Source organism: Melospiza georgiana, chromosome 15, assembly GCF_028018845.1.
Source record: "Melospiza georgiana isolate bMelGeo1 chromosome 15, bMelGeo1.pri, whole genome shotgun sequence".
NCBI classification, from domain to species: Eukaryota; Metazoa; Chordata; class Aves; order Passeriformes; family Passerellidae; genus Melospiza; species Melospiza georgiana.
Genome location: NC_080444.1, coordinates 13,817,762 through 13,834,867, shown reverse-complemented (window position 1 = coordinate 13,834,867; position 17,106 = coordinate 13,817,762). Strand labels below are relative to the sequence as shown.

The 17,106-nt window shown below is 40.2% G+C and overlaps 1 protein-coding gene across 16 annotated transcripts in view; it reads right to left on the bottom strand.

Moving 5' to 3' along the window:
• Positions 1-17,106, bottom strand: part of TENM2 (teneurin transmembrane protein 2) — a 617,488-nt gene that overhangs the window by 85,198 nt on the left and 515,184 nt on the right. For 9 of the 16 annotated variants that reach the window (XM_058034869.1, XM_058034857.1, XM_058034859.1 and 6 more), the window contains 2 exons: positions 16,810-16,842; positions 1,159-1,353 (listed from right to left, as the gene is read on the bottom strand). In XM_058034869.1, the coding sequence (XP_057890852.1) occupies positions 1,159-1,353; positions 16,810-16,842 (228 nt within the window). The remainder of the gene's footprint in view (positions 1-1,158; positions 1,354-16,809; positions 16,843-17,106) is intronic. The other 7 variants (XM_058034861.1, XM_058034862.1, XM_058034863.1 and 4 more) reach the window with 1 other exon arrangement.

Genomic DNA, 17,106 nt, shown 5'->3' with positions numbered 1-17,106 from the left:
AGCCCATTAAAAACAACACAAAAACTCGGCTTCAACTGAATCGTGGAGAAAAGCTCTAACAACCAGCGTTGAGAGGATTTAGTGGAAGAAGGCGACAGGAATGAACTGAACAAACAATTGTAGTCCCACCAATGAGGATCCTTGGTTTGTTTGGTTTTTTTTTTCCTTTAACTACAAGTTCACTCAGACTAATGCCAGATCTTGTCCTAAAGGTGATGACAATAAAACCCTTAGTAGTTTGTTTATCTACAGTCTTTTTTCTCTTTCTCTTCTGATGGGAGAGACAGCTGTTCACTATAGGGTAAGATGAAAATTGACACACACAGTATCAATACAGCTCTGCAATCCATTGAGAATAGTCCAGAGAGACTCCTCAGCCCTATCAGAATGACACCCCAGCCCTATCACTTCAGTACTCAAGCTGGTTCTCTGTTTGGAGGATTAATAAACCCTGGAGCACAGTAATATATTTTAAAAAGAAAAGCAGTCCAATTTACATTGTGCATTCTAACAGAAAACAGCCATTATTGAGCTTAATCTATGACCACATTTTGCATGGGTTATTTTAAAAAATTTCTTCATTCTATATACTCAAGGAATTGGACACTTTGAATCTGAAAAGCTTTTCTGCATTTAAAGGACAGTTATTGTTCATGTGTGCCATCTACCTTTCCTTAATCCCATATGATTGCAGCCAACAGGAGCAATTTGCCCCTCATTAAGTCTGTAAGTAGCAAGGATATCCAAGTCTTTCAAATATTTTTCATCAGTTTCTGTCTTAATAGTGATTGATATGTGCTTTATGTGAAGTTGAAGCTATACAATTTTGTCTACCACGGCTCCTTTTTCCTCTGCGTTTCACATCTAAATTGTTCAGTAAACATAATCCATAAGAAAAGATTTTTTCTTTGCTCTTCAACAAAGGAATTATTCAGGTTTACTTGTGGCAGACACTCTTAATACTGCAAAGCAATGTATATAGAAAGTCTGAACTCTGATAGATCAGAAAATTTGTGGTAGACTACATTTTTACCCTCTTTTAACTGCTACAGCAGTTTTATACTTAGATTTTTATTGCATTCTTTCCTTTGTTCCCAGCCATTAAATAACTCCCAAACCCAGAAAACAAACTAACAGCAGAGAAAACGAATATCCTACCTTCCTCACAGTTTTCTCCTTTGTAGCCCACAGAGCAGACACAGTTGCCCTCGATGCAGGAGCCATGGCCTCCACAGGAGGGGTCAATGCACTGGCTGATGGGCACGTCACACTCTGGACCTTTCCAGCCACTGTAGCACAAGCAGGTACCTTTGGAGTACTGACCATTGCCACTGCACAGAACGGGGCAGGCAGCTGGAAAACGGAAGGAAAAAAAAAAAAACAACACACAGGGTCATGCATGTAGTTGTGTAAAAGTGCACTAAAAATCCACTATCACACACTTACACTCAAATATGTTCAGTTACTGGGGAAAAAAAATTGTGATAATTCGTAGTGGTTCAGTTCTTCACTTCCCAAACAAATAATTTGATTGCTATTTAAAGCACATAATAATAATAATAAAGCACACATGTGTTGGGCATTCTGAGAATACAACTCCTATTCTTTGGAGAATATTGATAATATTTGGGATAACTAATAGGGTAATGTGAATATATTTGAGTTTGACATTACTCTGCTTTGTTTCTCTAGGTAACATCCAATTTTCACAGATAAAACACAAAACATTCAGTCCCCACAACAGCTTATTATATGGCATCTTTCTTCTACCATAACACTTTAATGTAATGTCCCCAAACTTTTTTAGACCCTTTGCTTTTCAGTAAGAATCTCGAAGACAAGAATGACACAAGCTTTCAGCTACTACAAATGCACCTTGGCACCACTATCCCTTCTGAGCCCTGTTTCCCTGAATCCCAGTGACAGCTTTTACCCTGTGTGTACTGCCAAGAAAGCACCATTAACCCTCATCCCTCTCTACTGTGCTATTAGGGGGGTAAGACATTCTGAGCAAATATTCATTTATGCAAATAAAGTGAAGCTATGAATAATAAAAGCAGTCAGTAGGTCTTAGGTGCCCGGAATCAGATGTTGTACATATGCAGAGCAATGGAAAGAAACAAGTGGTTAATTAAAACCCAGGTGCATATAAATGTTTCCCTAAGTCATATTCACTCCTGTGTGCTCATGTCTCCCTTGGGAACATGGCAACCTGTGAACCTCTGGCCCTGTCAAAGCCAGGCTGTGTGGTCACTGACCAGAGAAATGGAAAAAAAACCAGAGAAATAACAGAAAATGGGAGCAATGAAGTGAGTCTTTAAGAAAAGCTTGGAGCACTTTTGTGCTCCTCTCTCTGATGCAGTTTGATAAAGACAGAAAAGTATTTCCCTGTCTTTTCTCTCTTCAAAGTAATTAGAAATGAACGCCCGGTGTTACAGTGCCAAAAATATACTCAAAAGCTACTATTAATCATTAAAAGGTCCTAATGCCTTCTTGGCTTCTATTATCCCTTTAACCCCAATGATCAAGAAGAACCCAAGTAATTGATTTCCTACAAAGAAATGTGCAATGGTCCAGTTATCCAACTTCTCCATTGTTCAACCCTGCAATCCTTATTAATCTTAGCTGTCCCATTGATCTGCTGCAAAAACACATTTCAGGACAGATTTTTTGGTGAATTTTCTTATTTGATAGGTGAAAAAATTGATCAGAAAAAATAAAATTCAGATTTTCAACCTGAAAAGTTGGCTAAAATTTAGAGTGCTGAGAATTATTTCAAATAAAACTACAGATTAATGGGCTGCATGTCATATAATATGTATAATATTTTTTGGCCTATTTTTCTTCTACAATAGAACAATTTCAAAGTCAGTATGCTGAAGTTTGGGGTTTGCTACTGCTCCTATGTCTTAGATTAATATTATCCATCCTTTGTAGCAAGAGAACTTCATTCTGCTTCATTCCTGATGTTCTCTCTTACTATAAGTTTGGTCCAGATGCTTCCTTATGCAAAAATGAACAGAAATTTGAACAAAATAAAATTTCCATCAGCAACTGTAGGTGTAGCAGAAGGGATTACAAGTGACCTCACCCTGGTAATTCACAGTTGTCCTAATTACCAGAGAAAAAGAACAGCCTTGCCCTTAATGGGTCACAGTTGTGACTGATAAAGATAAGTGTGAGAAGGGGTGGGCTGGCTGGTCAGGGGGAGCCTGGGGGCAGAGGAGCCCTGAGGAAGAAGGAAAGATTCAGAGAGACAGAAAGAACAAAACTAGGAAGAGAGTTGCTGCTGCAGAATATCTGAGTCTGATGGAGTTAGAGCTGCTGCTGGAGCCTGCAGTCACAGTGGAGCCTCTGTGGTCAGAGGCAGCAGGGAAACACTTCAGACACATTCCAGCAGGAGCAGCCAGGGCTGTCAGAGAAGCAACAGCAGGAGCTTGCTGTGGTCACAGCCAGGATGGCTGAACTGTAAAGGAGAATAATCTGGGACCCTTTTCATGCTTTAAATGAGAGTCTGTCCTGGCTCATTTCTACCCTAGCGAGAGGTCTGCTGCAACAAGCAACATTTTCATTTCAGATGAGATATACGTTCACAAGTGCTTTACTGAGTTCCCTGAAAAAGTTGATGCTGAATTTCTGTTGGTTTCTGACCTAAGTTTACTGAGCCAGCTGCATTGAAATACCACACAGACAAATTGTCCTCACACTGCACTCCAGGACAGTCTATCTGTCTGTTTGATGCACCTCAGCATCAAACACCTTTCCATGATGGACCACACACTGAACTAACAGCAACTTGAATGCTGCATGACTATTCCTTCTGGCTGCATGTTGCCCTGAGCAGCCTGGCTCAGCTCCCAGCACAGCCTTTCTGATCAGGTGTGCACCTCCTGCAAGTCACCAGGTGAGCCAGAAAGAAGGGGATCAACCTGGCACCAATTCCCCTTTTTGGCTATGAAGATCTGGGAGCACAATTCCTTTGTCCATAACTCTCAATTTCACTGCAATTTAAAGGCTTGTTTTGGGCTGACACTGATACATTTTCTCAAATCAGTATAAGGAAGGTAACAATCCCTGTCCTGCTCTCTTTGCACAGTGTAGAGGATTTTGGGCAAATGATCAGAAGGCAGCCTGTCCTGAAGACCTGGAGTAATCATGAGTGTCGAGTTTCTTGGTGTCATCTTGCACACCCTGAAACGCTGTACAGACTCTGGTATTTTAATTGGAACTCACTTTAACACAAAAAAAACCTCTCTAGGACAAGGCTCCTGTGTGTGGTGGTTAAGCCTGCAGTCCCTTCGGTGAAGTCCACTACAGAAGGAAGTAAACATTGCTGGATGCAAATCCTCTCCATGTTTCCATGGCACTGCAGAGACTCAGAGCTGTCATCGCTGAGGGTTTCTCAGTGTGCATTCCCCAACTGCACTAGGACACACTTGCTGAGCCCACCCAGCTCCTCACCACATTGTGATAAAGCTGCATGGCAAGAACAGGTCCCAGGAAGGCTAAATGAATCTGGGGGCAGTTTCTTTGGACAATCTAATAGGCATTAGGCAGTTTCTTTGGAGAAACCACATTTGTTCAAGTAGTTATGAGGACAAAAACTTAAAGCTGACTCACAAGCTGGATACAAGTGAGGAACAGCTCTTGTTTTCCTGTTCTACAGACCAACATGTGAATCAATTCCTGAAAAGATTTCTACTCTGCAAACCTCTCCTCTAGCATGAAAACTCAAATAAAGACAGTAACTCTATTTAAACAGCACACTACCTTGAAAGCGGGACTGAGCAGAAATAACCCATTTTAAAAATAAATAAAAGAGAAAACCAAAATGACAAAAACATCCAAGCCACTCAACTATGACCAGTCTCGACGTAGCTAGAGAGGTCTGGACCTGTAATTCCATGCCAGACACCTGCTGTAAGATCACTTCTCTGCTTGCTTTGTCCCCAAGTCTCATTAAGCACTGGGTAACTGCAGTCCAGTTAAAGGCGATGGGTATCTGCTATTTGGAACTTGTCTGTGGGGAAACCATTCTTATCTCCTGCTTTTGACCTGGATTTGCATGGTTCAGCTTCTGGGATACCAGAGCCTGGCATTGCAGAGGAAAGGTTATGGGTGGTGCTGGCTCTTGGGCTGAAGAGCTCCCACAGCAGTTTTTTAATGTTCTCTGACTCTGCTATGGTGCTTCAGGAATTTAAGAAAAGCTGAAAGCCATGTCACAGCTTTTCATGCCTCTCTTCATGTATCTATCAGGTCAAAGGTCCTGCTGCGGTTCATGGATCTATTCAGTCCTTGTGCAGCTTGTCTGTAAGCTGAACAGCAATCTGCCTTCAGGGGTCTGCCAGGGCAGTCACAGTGCCAGTGACACCAGAACTGACTCTGGACAAACAAGAGAATCTGTCACAACCTTAGGGATGAGTGGATACAGTTAGAATTAAGGCACTTGCAACTTAAAGCCACAGTTTAATCTACAACCCTCTGCTGGAGTTATTCTGCAGACTATAGGAATATCACTTTGAGAACGAGAAAAAGGACAGATTCTGGGATAGATTCTAGCATTTCCAAGACTGCCATGTCACTAAGATTGCAGGAGAAACACGTAAGCAAGAATGCAAGAAGGTCTAGGTTATTACAAGAAGCTGGCTTGTCACTGCTGTAATGAATAGCCCTTCATGACTGTTTTTGCTATGGGTTTATAGTCTGTCCTGTGTGAGGAAGAGAGAGAAGCAAGCTGCTTTTCTCTAGAGAACAGGAGCAGGTAGCCTAAAAAGAGTTCTGCTATGCCCATTTCCTAGATCATTTTGCTGCAGGATGAGACCCAAACCCGTCCACCCTCATTTTACATCCTGGCAGCTTCAGGTGACGTGGAAACTCCTCAATAATATTCTGGATTTCTTGTTATCTAGGACTGTTTGTGTGACTAATAAAGATAAGTGTGATAGGTCAGGGAGAGCCTGGGGGTAGAGGAGTTTGTTTGGATGTGGGCAGCTCCTGGTCCAGGACAGAACTGATTGCTCAAAGTCTGATGAAGGAATGTGAAGGAAGGTGGTTTATGTAATGGAACAACCAAGCTCCATCTCATTTCTGTGGAGATGCATTGCATATCTTACACCAGCACTGGCAAAAGATGGACAGAGATCTTCAGGAGTAGTTATGGCAACACTCAGGCAACTTAGGCCCAAAGGTGTATGTCCTGAGTGAGGTCTGGATGAGCACAACAGCTATTAACCTTTAATGTTTTTTGGTTATGGGATTATGCCCTTTACATGTATTTGAACAAAATCAGACTAAATTTTTAACATGGGGCTCAGCTGATGAACAGACACTGCAGACCCCTGAGTCCTGCACGTATTTGAGAACAGCGACGCAGCAGGAAAGACAAGCCAAGCATCCCTCTAGAAGTCCTCTCTCTAAAGGGTATTTTGGAGTAATGTTCATATTCCCTGATGCATGAGGAAAGGTGATTTGGTAACAGGCTGTTACACACAGATGAGGAGCAGAGATGGCCAGGGCTAATGCCCAAAGAGTCTGGCACCAAAAGCCACCAGCTTTTGTGTCCCATCTGCAGCCTGTGCACACACTCCTTGCACCCCCCTCCAGTGTCCACACACACATACTCACCAGAGCAGTTCTTCTAGAGCATGGCAAGAAACCAGCAAAGGATATCTGAGGAGACAAACGCCTGGAGGCTGTTGAAGAACTGGATTAGTTACACAGCTGCTGGGCTGAGAGGCTTTCCCCTGCTACTTGAAGCTCCAAACAGGATGGGAAGGCAAAGCTCTGGCTTGGTTTCTCTTGCTGTAGAGCAAACATTACCCTGGTGCAGAGAGAGTCCTGTACCACTAGGATCTAGGCTGCCAGTTCTCTACTGCAGAATTTTTTCAGTTCCTCCTCGTAAAATTGGTATATTTCTCTTCAAAATTATTTGAGTCTCTGGGCACAAATATATGCAGACTGGAAAGGTTTTGGAATTTGCATCTATAAAGCTTCCCTGTCCTGGACCAGGTCAAAAGCAATGCCTTTATATTATTCTTATTTTGCAAGCAGCTCAGCTATTCATTCAAATGTAAATTTTAAAACATGGCAGAAGAAGAATATAATTTTTGGTCCCTTCTAATTTTTAACGTGTGTATCGCAGAATTTTGTGGTGAGATGACCATGACAAAACTGCACCAAAGGATGGTATTTGGGTAAGGGCCAGTATGGTTGTATCCATAACGCTTGCAAGCCCTAATCTTGCACAGAAACCACATTTTTCTTATCACAAGCTGGAGTACAAAAAAAAGATGAGCTTGGCTGTTTGTTCACCATGTAAATAGTATGGAAAATCAGGACTGAGCATTCAAGTATGACCTTAAGACTGAACTAAAAGAGCACTAGGAAATTACCTGCAGTGCCTGAGCACTGCTGACTGTTCCATCAAACAGTTTTAACAAGATTAATTGACATGTTAAAACTCATAGAAGAACATTCTGTGATTGATCATAGAATTTCAACAAATTCATAGAATGAAAATCTGCAAAGACTGCTGAACACAAAGAGGCTTGGTCTGTTGTTGAAAGTCCTAGTACACACTACCTCTGGAACCAGAAGAATTTAATGGAGAAGCAAGAACGGCAAATAAAACTTTTACTCTCCTCAGCTATCTGCTGTATGTCACCATCATAGCTAAAATTCTGGGTGAAATGGAATTTTGGTCTCAGCCATTACAGCTTTACTTCCCTCTGAACAAATAAACACATTCAGAAAAAAAGCATTCTGAAGAGACACAATTTATACTCCAACGTAAGATATGTTCAGTCCTTGTTGAACTGTACAGAATTTTGCCACATCTAAGAAAAAAAAATTATTTTTATCTGTAGTTGCTCCTGTTCAGGAGGAGGAAGTAAATTTCAGTCACAAAAATTCACTGAACTGATTTGGGCAGCCTTGCCATGCTCTTTGGACATGGAATCGCACAAACTCCTTGTTATATAAAGGAGTGGATAATGCAAGCACACTTGCATAATGAAACTGAAGTTGTCTTTTTTTTTCTCACTGACCACCAGGAATTGAATTGAAGACAGATGTAGGTCAAACTTCTTAGCACTGAGCCCTACCAGGGACCCTTCTGGGTGCAGCTCCTCTAAGGGATAATTAATTCAGCTCTGTAATACCTCACACTTGGACTTCCTTTTAGCAGAGATTAGGCTGCTACTGCTGAGAGATTATGCACGATTTTGCCAACATATAAAGAAGATGGATTCCAGTTTTTGACAGTCTAATCTGAAGCCTATAAATGCACTCCAGGTCAGCTCCAAACTGGAGCAGAAATAGAGGAAAGAGCCAAGACAAATGTTGTGTACAACTGCCTGGTTCCTAATGTGATAGATGAGAGCAGAGTCACACTGTACTGGCACTTTTTTTGGTCCTTATGCTGGTGAGACATATGCAGCATTTAGACTACACGTATTAATTTATATTCAATGGACAAATTAGATTAATAAGTAGGCAGGTGAAGATGTGTTTTACTCATGCAAGAGTTGAATCCTACAACTGTCAACCAAAGCCCCAAATAATTTTAGGTTCACTGCAAAAGCTACAATCAAGTTCTTGTTCTCCTAACCTATTTATGTATGAACAATCTTAATCTAAATGGTCTAAAATCAACAAAATTACTATACCCAAAGGAATCAAAAGCATTTGCATTTTAGAAAATCTGCCCAGTTATTAAAAAAATTAATTGCTGTCAACTTGAGTCAGAACATCGGCTCCAGAATTTATATGAATATTATAAACAAAAAAGTATTGAGACATCCCTTGTTTTATTATACATCCCATATTACACCAAATATTTGCCCTTAATTCTCATATTCCTTGTTACACCAAGTATTTGCCCACAGACATTTCTAAAAAATTAGAAGACATAAAAATCTATTAGTTGTATTCTGAAAATACAATGGTTTTGACAACACTTCCCTTCATATTTTCTGTTTAAACCTATTTCTATCATTTGGCTGCACATTTCACTACTTGTCTGCAAACTTATTTGTTTTTACTGAAGTTCATTTGTGGATATGAAAATCTGAAATAACTTCTAAGACCACTTCATGGTTTGTGTTGTTTCTCTTTTACTAGTTTATGCTAATTTCACACTACTTGCCTTGGGAGAAGCTGCTCCACCCTAGCAAAATCATGCCTAAAAAAATCATTCTGGAATGGGAAACTCAATTAATCCAGGACTGCGTTCTCTCACCTGCTCTTTGTGCCCCACAAATGTGCTATTTGCATCGATAAGAAGAATGGTGTTTGACTAGTCTGGTGCTCTTCGGAGATCACTAAATTCACTAACTCCCATCAGGCTGAAACATTCTTAAGAACAGTGACAATTAGAAAGATCTACAAAGTCTTTTTTAGGTTGCTCTAAGAGCTTGTGCTCTTCCAAGCAGAAATCATCTAGAAATTCACCCAGAAGCAGGAGAATGCACAACTGTGAACAACTGTCACTGGCATGAGGTGCTTCAGCAGTGACTCCATGAAATGCCTTGACTGCAGAACACAGAACTAATTTCAATGGTTTAACAGCAGCGCTGCTCTGCCCTGGCTGGCACCAGGTCAGCATCAAGAAGGAAATTCTCTCCCAGCACTCAAGCTCTGCTCTTCCTACCTCAGGTGCCCAACACCAGCCCCACCAAGCTCTGCCAAACTGCACATTAGCAAGCAAGGAGGAAACCCACAGAAGAATTTCCAGAAGGACAAAAAACCCATCAGGTGTGTCAAATCTCTGACATTCAGAAACCATTTGGGGAAAGCAGCACATGCTGACTTAAGCACTAAAGGATGGATGCTTTAATTAATCCGGGGTGAATTTAATTGCTTTAGTTAAGTGGAAATCGGGTTAAAAATGATGCAGAGCATGCTGGGGTGTGTTAAAAACATGACATATGAGTTGGATGAATCGATAAATTAAAACTGCACAGATGTTTTAATTAAACCAAGGAAACTTAACGAAGATCACCAGAGACTTTTAAGCCTATGATTAATTCAATTCATTTAAAATACCTGTAGAGATATGGGGATGCCTCCATTTTGGGAGTTATAGAAGTTCTCAATCGATAACTACTTAAGCTGTTCTACAAAAAAAATGGGATGATTTTTATAGAAGTGACTGGACAGCATTAACTGCACAATTAATATTTACATTCTTCTGAACACTCAGCAAACTTTTGCTTTGGCCCAAATTTATCACAAAGGTCATATTTTTTCTCATGCCTTCAGTGTGAGCCTATCCATCAAAAAGAAAACACTTGCTGTTCCCTCCTCTACCATTGGACCAAGTACCTGTTTCCATTAGATAATTGCTTAGCTTAACAACTGTTACAAAAAATCTATGTAAGAAATACAAATGTGTCTTCCCACACTAGAACCAATTTCCAGAAATGCAACATTTTTTTCGAACAGTGTCTTTGAGGTTGCTCAGTTGGTACAAGTAAATTTTGGTTGACTATTTAACCCCTGTAATATTTGCAGTAACAATAATGCAGTCCATAAGAATAAGGAAATCAAAACTAAGCCAATATCAAATACCTCAGAACTATTTTAATGGTGGATTGAGAGGACTGAAGCCCCATTACTGCTTTTGTGAAGATAAGCTTAGACAATCTCACTAACCACCAACAAAGATCTTAGATGAAGATGTTGGAGTGCTTCGGGGGAGGGAAAGAGACCACTGTTCTGTCTCCCTGGAGAAGGCACAGCTGCACATAAAAAAAAGAATTTCAAGTGGCATAAAACAAACTACAAATTGGAGATGGAGAAAAAGAAGGACATTTGAGTGTACTGACACTGGATAAATCAGCTAGCTGTGCCAGGACTTGGTTCTGTCAGCACATTCTGGATTCAGCTCTTGGTCAGCCAGGTTGTTTCTCTCTCCACCATGGCAGAAGCTCTGCCTGTGCTAAGGGAAGGGTGCAGTTCCCCACACAGTGCAGAAAGTGATTTGCAGCCAATCCAGATCAGGTCCTGCCTCTCTGCTGCACCCTTAAAGAGCAGCACAGTTCAATCTCTTTTTCACATGCATCAGTGCATTCAAGGAAATGGAAGTTCCCTTGCTCTGGTTCTGACTTACCACAGAAGAATGAGACTGATCAGTTTGCCACTTATTTTATGCCTTCTAAAAGGAAGGAAAAAACCCAAAGCAACCAAACCAACTCTTTTTCTGTGAGTAACACAGAATCAGAGCTGTGAAATTCCTGCTTTAGATAAAAGCAGTGAAGTTGCTACAAGACCATGCAGAGAAACAAGTTTTACTTCCTACCAACAGATGGGAACCAGCAGATGTTGAAATCAGCTACTGTCATAGACAGGCATGTAGATATTCATTCCTATGTTTTGATAACTTCATCACTAGGAAAACTGTGGAGGAAGGCAGAACTAAACTACTTCAGAGTGTTCAGTTGCTACCTCAGTGGAAAGAGTCAGTGAGGAGTCAAAGAGATGATGCTTCAAAAGAGCAGCAGTGAGATGATGCTCACAAACAGGAGTGGTAAGGACAAACACCAAATACCAGAAATTCCCTTCCAAACATAAGTGTTGTGATCCATAACAGAAAAGCACTAACTGCACAAAGTCACTCACGAACTAGGAAAACTCCTTTTAGAAAAAGGAACAAAAAAAAAAAAAAAGTGAAATATTTCTTAAAATATTTTTGTAAGTTTAAGTTTTACACCATTGCCAGTGAATGGTGTAAAAATGCTTGCTCCTGTGGTAGTGGCTCAGCTCTGGCTAAACAGCAGTGCAACAGATGCAGGACTGCACCTACAGCCTGCAGCATTCAAGGTATTTAAGATGCAGGCTGGTTTGGTTTCATTTCAGTTACTATTATTTGCCTTGTTAAATCTACCAGAAAACTTAAATCATAACATGTTTAACTGCACAGTTCCACATTAGCTGCAGATATTTAAACATTTTTCTACATTTGAATTAGAGATTTTTTGTTTGTTTGAGAAAGAGAATGGGGATGACAGTTAACTGAATTTAATCTTACTGAAGCAAGAACTAAATATAGAAAATAACTAAATTACAGTTTTGAATCCAGATATAGTGTAGGTGTGAACAAAGTCATGCATGCTGAAATCTGAGGCTGTGATTCAGGGCTGTTTCTGTTATTCAGGGATGGCAAATGTCTAAGGATGTCTGACAACAGCTGTATTTCTATAATGTGATTAACAATACTACTTAATCATAGTCACTTCAATGACATTTACCATCATCACAAGGACTGCAAGAAGATCCCAACACAACTGCCAGGATGAACCCTTAGAACTTAATGAAATAAACACCAGTACAATTCCAGGGAGACAAAGCAAAATAAAACCAAAATGTAGATTGCAATACAATTAGATAAGCTAACCAATTAAGCACAAAAACAAATTACAAGGCATACAGCACAGTGAGCACAATTCAGCTCAGCAGAGCAGAGTGGGAGCAGAGAAATTCTTGGCCCCCAATGGAAGTATTAGGAAGGGAAAAAGCTTTTTGGGTTGCCAGAACTAAGCTGCACAATGGTTTTTGTCCTGCATGTATTTATATGGATGTCCACTTCCTTGCTGCACTCAGAACCTTTTGAAATATTCTACCTACTGGAACTCCATTGAAACAGAAGATATTTGTGCAAATAGATGTGCTTGTGCTGCGCATGTTTAAGAAGGGAAGGAAGAGAAGTAACTGATAACACAGCAGTCTTCAAAGGCAGCTGTGAGAGATCAAATGAATATACCCAGGTTTTATTAAGTATGAAAATATTACATAATTCTGTTAAAGAAAAATCCATTAATAAGATTTTGCTGTGTTTCCATGTGCTTTCCATCTTGGACATAAGCAAAGCAAACTTTCCAATAATACTAAGCCAATAAAATTTGGTTCCAGCTCAGCTACAGTACTTACTGCCTGTGGCTCTCTTTAGTCCCTGAGTTTCTCCAGGTGGAGTAGAGAATGATCACACCAAAATACCTGAGTGTTTGCTGAAATCAGAGAATTATAATTCCTTACATGCCCACTTTCCACCTATCATGTTTTGTCCATCACTGGCATCAGTGACTTCTGTCAATTATTTTCTTCTTCATCCATTACTGAATTCCTCAGTATTCCCCATTATTTTTTTTTCTTAGTCCTTTCAGCTTTGTCTGAAACTTCCTCCTACAGAATAAATCTGCCTTCTTAGCTGCACCACTACCCTACAAGCTCTTTGGGAAAAGGAATCATGCATAATTCCAAGTTCACAGGCTGCAACATGAACTCAGATATACATGAAAGGACAATGTAATTCACATGGAGAAATTTACCTGTATGTTTACTGGTGGTTTAATAAAGAAAACATGCTAATAAATTGCTACATGAGATGCAACTATTAGGTGTATTTAACAAGATTAAATACATTTCGTTAAAAAGTTTAAAGCATTTTTGTTTCCCTGTAGAGCCCCAACCATAACAAAAAGAATGAAGGATGTACTTCTAAACAACAGGGGAATCTCCACTTTAAACAATTCAGGACAAGATCTTTTGCAGATAAATTCTTTATAACCCTAAATTCAGTGCTGGAATCAGCAGAAGCTGTAGAAACTTTAAGAAGAATGTGAAGTGAATATTTTGCATGTTGAAACTTATATTCTTAAAGTATTATATACTCAAATACTTAATTATATCTCAAATACTTGAAGTATTATATACTCAAGTATTCCTTTAAGGAATACTTGAATTCCTTTATGCTACAAGGAGCTCCTGGGTGCTATTTCAACTTTGCAAATACTTTCTTACAAAGAATGCAGAGGGTAGGAGCACCAGTTCCAGCCTGGTGCAGAAAAAGAAGCAATCTGAGCACTGCTAATCCTCCTGTTCAATCTACACTGTGCTCGAGGGACAGGTACACATTCCTAGGCAGCAGTGAAATGTTATGTGTTAAATGCTTTGTGTTGTAACAAATTTAACAAGGTATCTGCTGCAGAATTCTAGAGCCCAGCCCCTCCATCCAGCCCCTGTTCTTATTTCCAGTCTCCAGGAGGATCCCTGAGGATTGATGAGGACACTCAGACCAGACACGATGGCTCCTGTTGCCCTGAGCCCCTTCTGGAGCCATGAGCACTCACAATCTGAAAGAATTCAGCCTGTGACCCCTCCAGCCCCTGGCTCCTGCTTAAATTGCCAATTAGAAAGAGTTGCAGTGATAGATTTTGTGTTGGCACCCCTTGGCTGCCTGACACTGGATCAAAGCTACTATCTCATTTCATGCAGGCCAGCTAGCAGCTGATAGACAGCAATGCCTGTCAGTCATTGTCAAAATAGGCTGTATGTCTATTTATTAATTCTGTAATTAATATTAGCCAGAGTTAATGGCACAAGCTCCTTTTTAGAGTGTAATGCAGTTCTGTAAAACCAAGAAAAACAAAGGCAGGCAGGCAATCACTGCCCTGTACATAAAAACCTGTCCTCAACTGAGGACATGACCAGTTAGCAAGAAATGAAAATAGCCTGCTAATAAAATGTGAGACTGGGAAAACAAGAAGAAAATTTATAACAAAGGCACTTTAAGGTACTGAGTCAGAGAGGTGGGAACTGCTGGTGGGGAACACTGCCAAAGGCAGCCTTGTCTGTTCAAGCATCAGAATGATGCTTCCACCCACTGTGAGGGAAGATTTGAGTGACAAGCCAGGGCTGTGCTGCTGCTGCAGCACGCACACAAGTTGGCACACATACACACATAAACACACAAAACCCAAAAACAAACCCACCCAGAGAGAGGTACAAAGAGAGAAGCTGAACATGCTGGATTCTGTCAACTGCAAGAAAGGATGTGAGATGTGTGTGGGTGACAAGTCAGGAATGCAGCATTTCCAGAGAAAAGCACACTTCTTTTTTCTTCCTTCAACAGTACAGTGTAAAATGATACATGCTATGATTATGAACATCTAAAATGCTTACTAATAGTTACTTCTTCTTTGATTTACCTTTTTTTCTCTATCTCACTTCTTCTCAGACCTACCCTGCATTCTTGCTCTATCAAAGTGGAAAATACCATCATTCTACTTTTCATTAAAGTTCATAGTCTGGATTATTTTTTTAACTTTTCTTCTTGCCTCGCATTCAGGTTTTGACAAAGTTCTTTATGGACTTGATTCTGCATTGCCTCTCTAGGTCAGAATTCTGCCCTGGCTTCCAGTAAATAAAATCTACATTAAATAAACACCTTTTTCTCCACATTGATAAATTCAGTCTTCTTCAGTCATGTTTATATGCAACACTGCTTCACTAATTACATTGGTAATTTATTAATCTAACCTTCATCTGTGTGCCTCTTCTTTCCCAGTCTTGTTTCAGGTCTTTTATCTTATGGAACATGGACTTCATGCTCTAACTTCAGTTACAGATCCCCTTCAGCCCACACTGCTCACTGCTTGAATTCTGACTTCAACCCTTCTAGAAGTTAGGATAGGATGCTTTTGAAAGTGAAATTTTTGAACTGCTTTTTCTTTTTTTTTTTTTGAGCTGTTTCCTGTGCTCAGTCTTTCCTCTGAAGGCCCCATTTCCCTCCATTATCCACAAAGATGTTATCTGCCCCATCACCCCTCTTTCAAACTGCCTTTACCACAGTGTTCCCCCAAGATGACAACAGTCACACTGCTGGTGTTTCTATAACACTGCATTTTCACCATTTTCCCCTGTACTTTCATATCTGTCAATTGGTTCCCATACATTCCCTTTAAACTTGTATTGAGGTGGTACATCCCTGGAGTCAGGTGCTGCTTTTGTCTGCTTTGTGCGTAAAGGATTAACCACAACAGGTCACCTTTAACTTACATTATTGCTCAGGACAACATTGTAATAATGCCACCAACCTGCCATTTTTTACACTTCTCCTTTCCAGCTTTGCTTTGCAAACCCATCTGGTGATGGCACCACCATGTTTGATCCACCCTCCCTCATTTCTCTGATCCTGTTACTGCATTTGAAGGGAGACACTTGAATAGTTCGAGACCCTTTCTCCAGTTTGACTGTGCCATGGAAGGCCCAAAGTGCTGCCCCACCTCCTCTGTGAGGCCATGGCCATGTGCTGCGGGCAGAGGGAAAAGGGGATTCAGCATCCCCTCACCTTTTCCTTCAGAGTCCAGGCAGTCTCTGTCTGCTTAAGCTGTTTCCAGTTCCTAAAACTTCAGCCCAAGTTCTGACAACAAATAGTGATTCCCTGAGTCACACAGAGAGATGATGTACACTCCTATACATGAGCAGCTGGACATCATCCATTCCTGTGGGCCATGTGCTCTACAGCAATGAACCAGGTACTGAGTTATTCTGCAGGATGCACCCCAAAATTTAATGTTGTCCCCATTGCAGTCACTCCCAGAACAGTGTGTGCCACTGGGAGCATTCTGGACACAACACAAAGACAGCAGTTTCAAGCAGTGTGTTCCATGGATGAAAAAAACATTATTTTATGCACTGTTGTCAAAGCAAGAAGCCTCTGAAAAGCCTCAGAGCAAGATGAGTCTCAAACAACAGAAATTAGATAACAACTACAAAAATGCAAGAGTTGCTACTTCTAGTAATTATACCTTACTTACCTAATAATTGACAGTTTCTTACATTTTTTGTACAGAGATTAATAGCCCACACATAACAAAGAAAATGGCAATGGTAGGAATTCTTACTGTGGTGCAAACAGCAAATCCATTAGAATAAATTTAAAGAGAGAGAGACTACACGTTACAGCTTTGTAACTATTTCAAACTAAATAGATGTTGCAAAAGAAATAAAAGGAAATTTAAAAAAACCTACCCTTCTTTTTATACTTATTAAAGTGGCGCCGTCCTTTGCCAGTAAGCCAAAAACAAACAGAATGAAAATAAAATAATGAAAAACCCACACAAGGAGAACAGGAAAAGAAATTGCGAATAACATAAATCTGAATAATTAGAGTTCTTAAAATCAGATTAAAAAGTCAACTGATCAAACATCGCACAAATTTCTGGTTTAAAAAAAAATCCAAAAGCCTTCATTTCATTTAGATTAAAATATTAAACATGTTTCTTATTACATTGCATAATCAACTGGAAGTATCTGCTAAATGGCAAC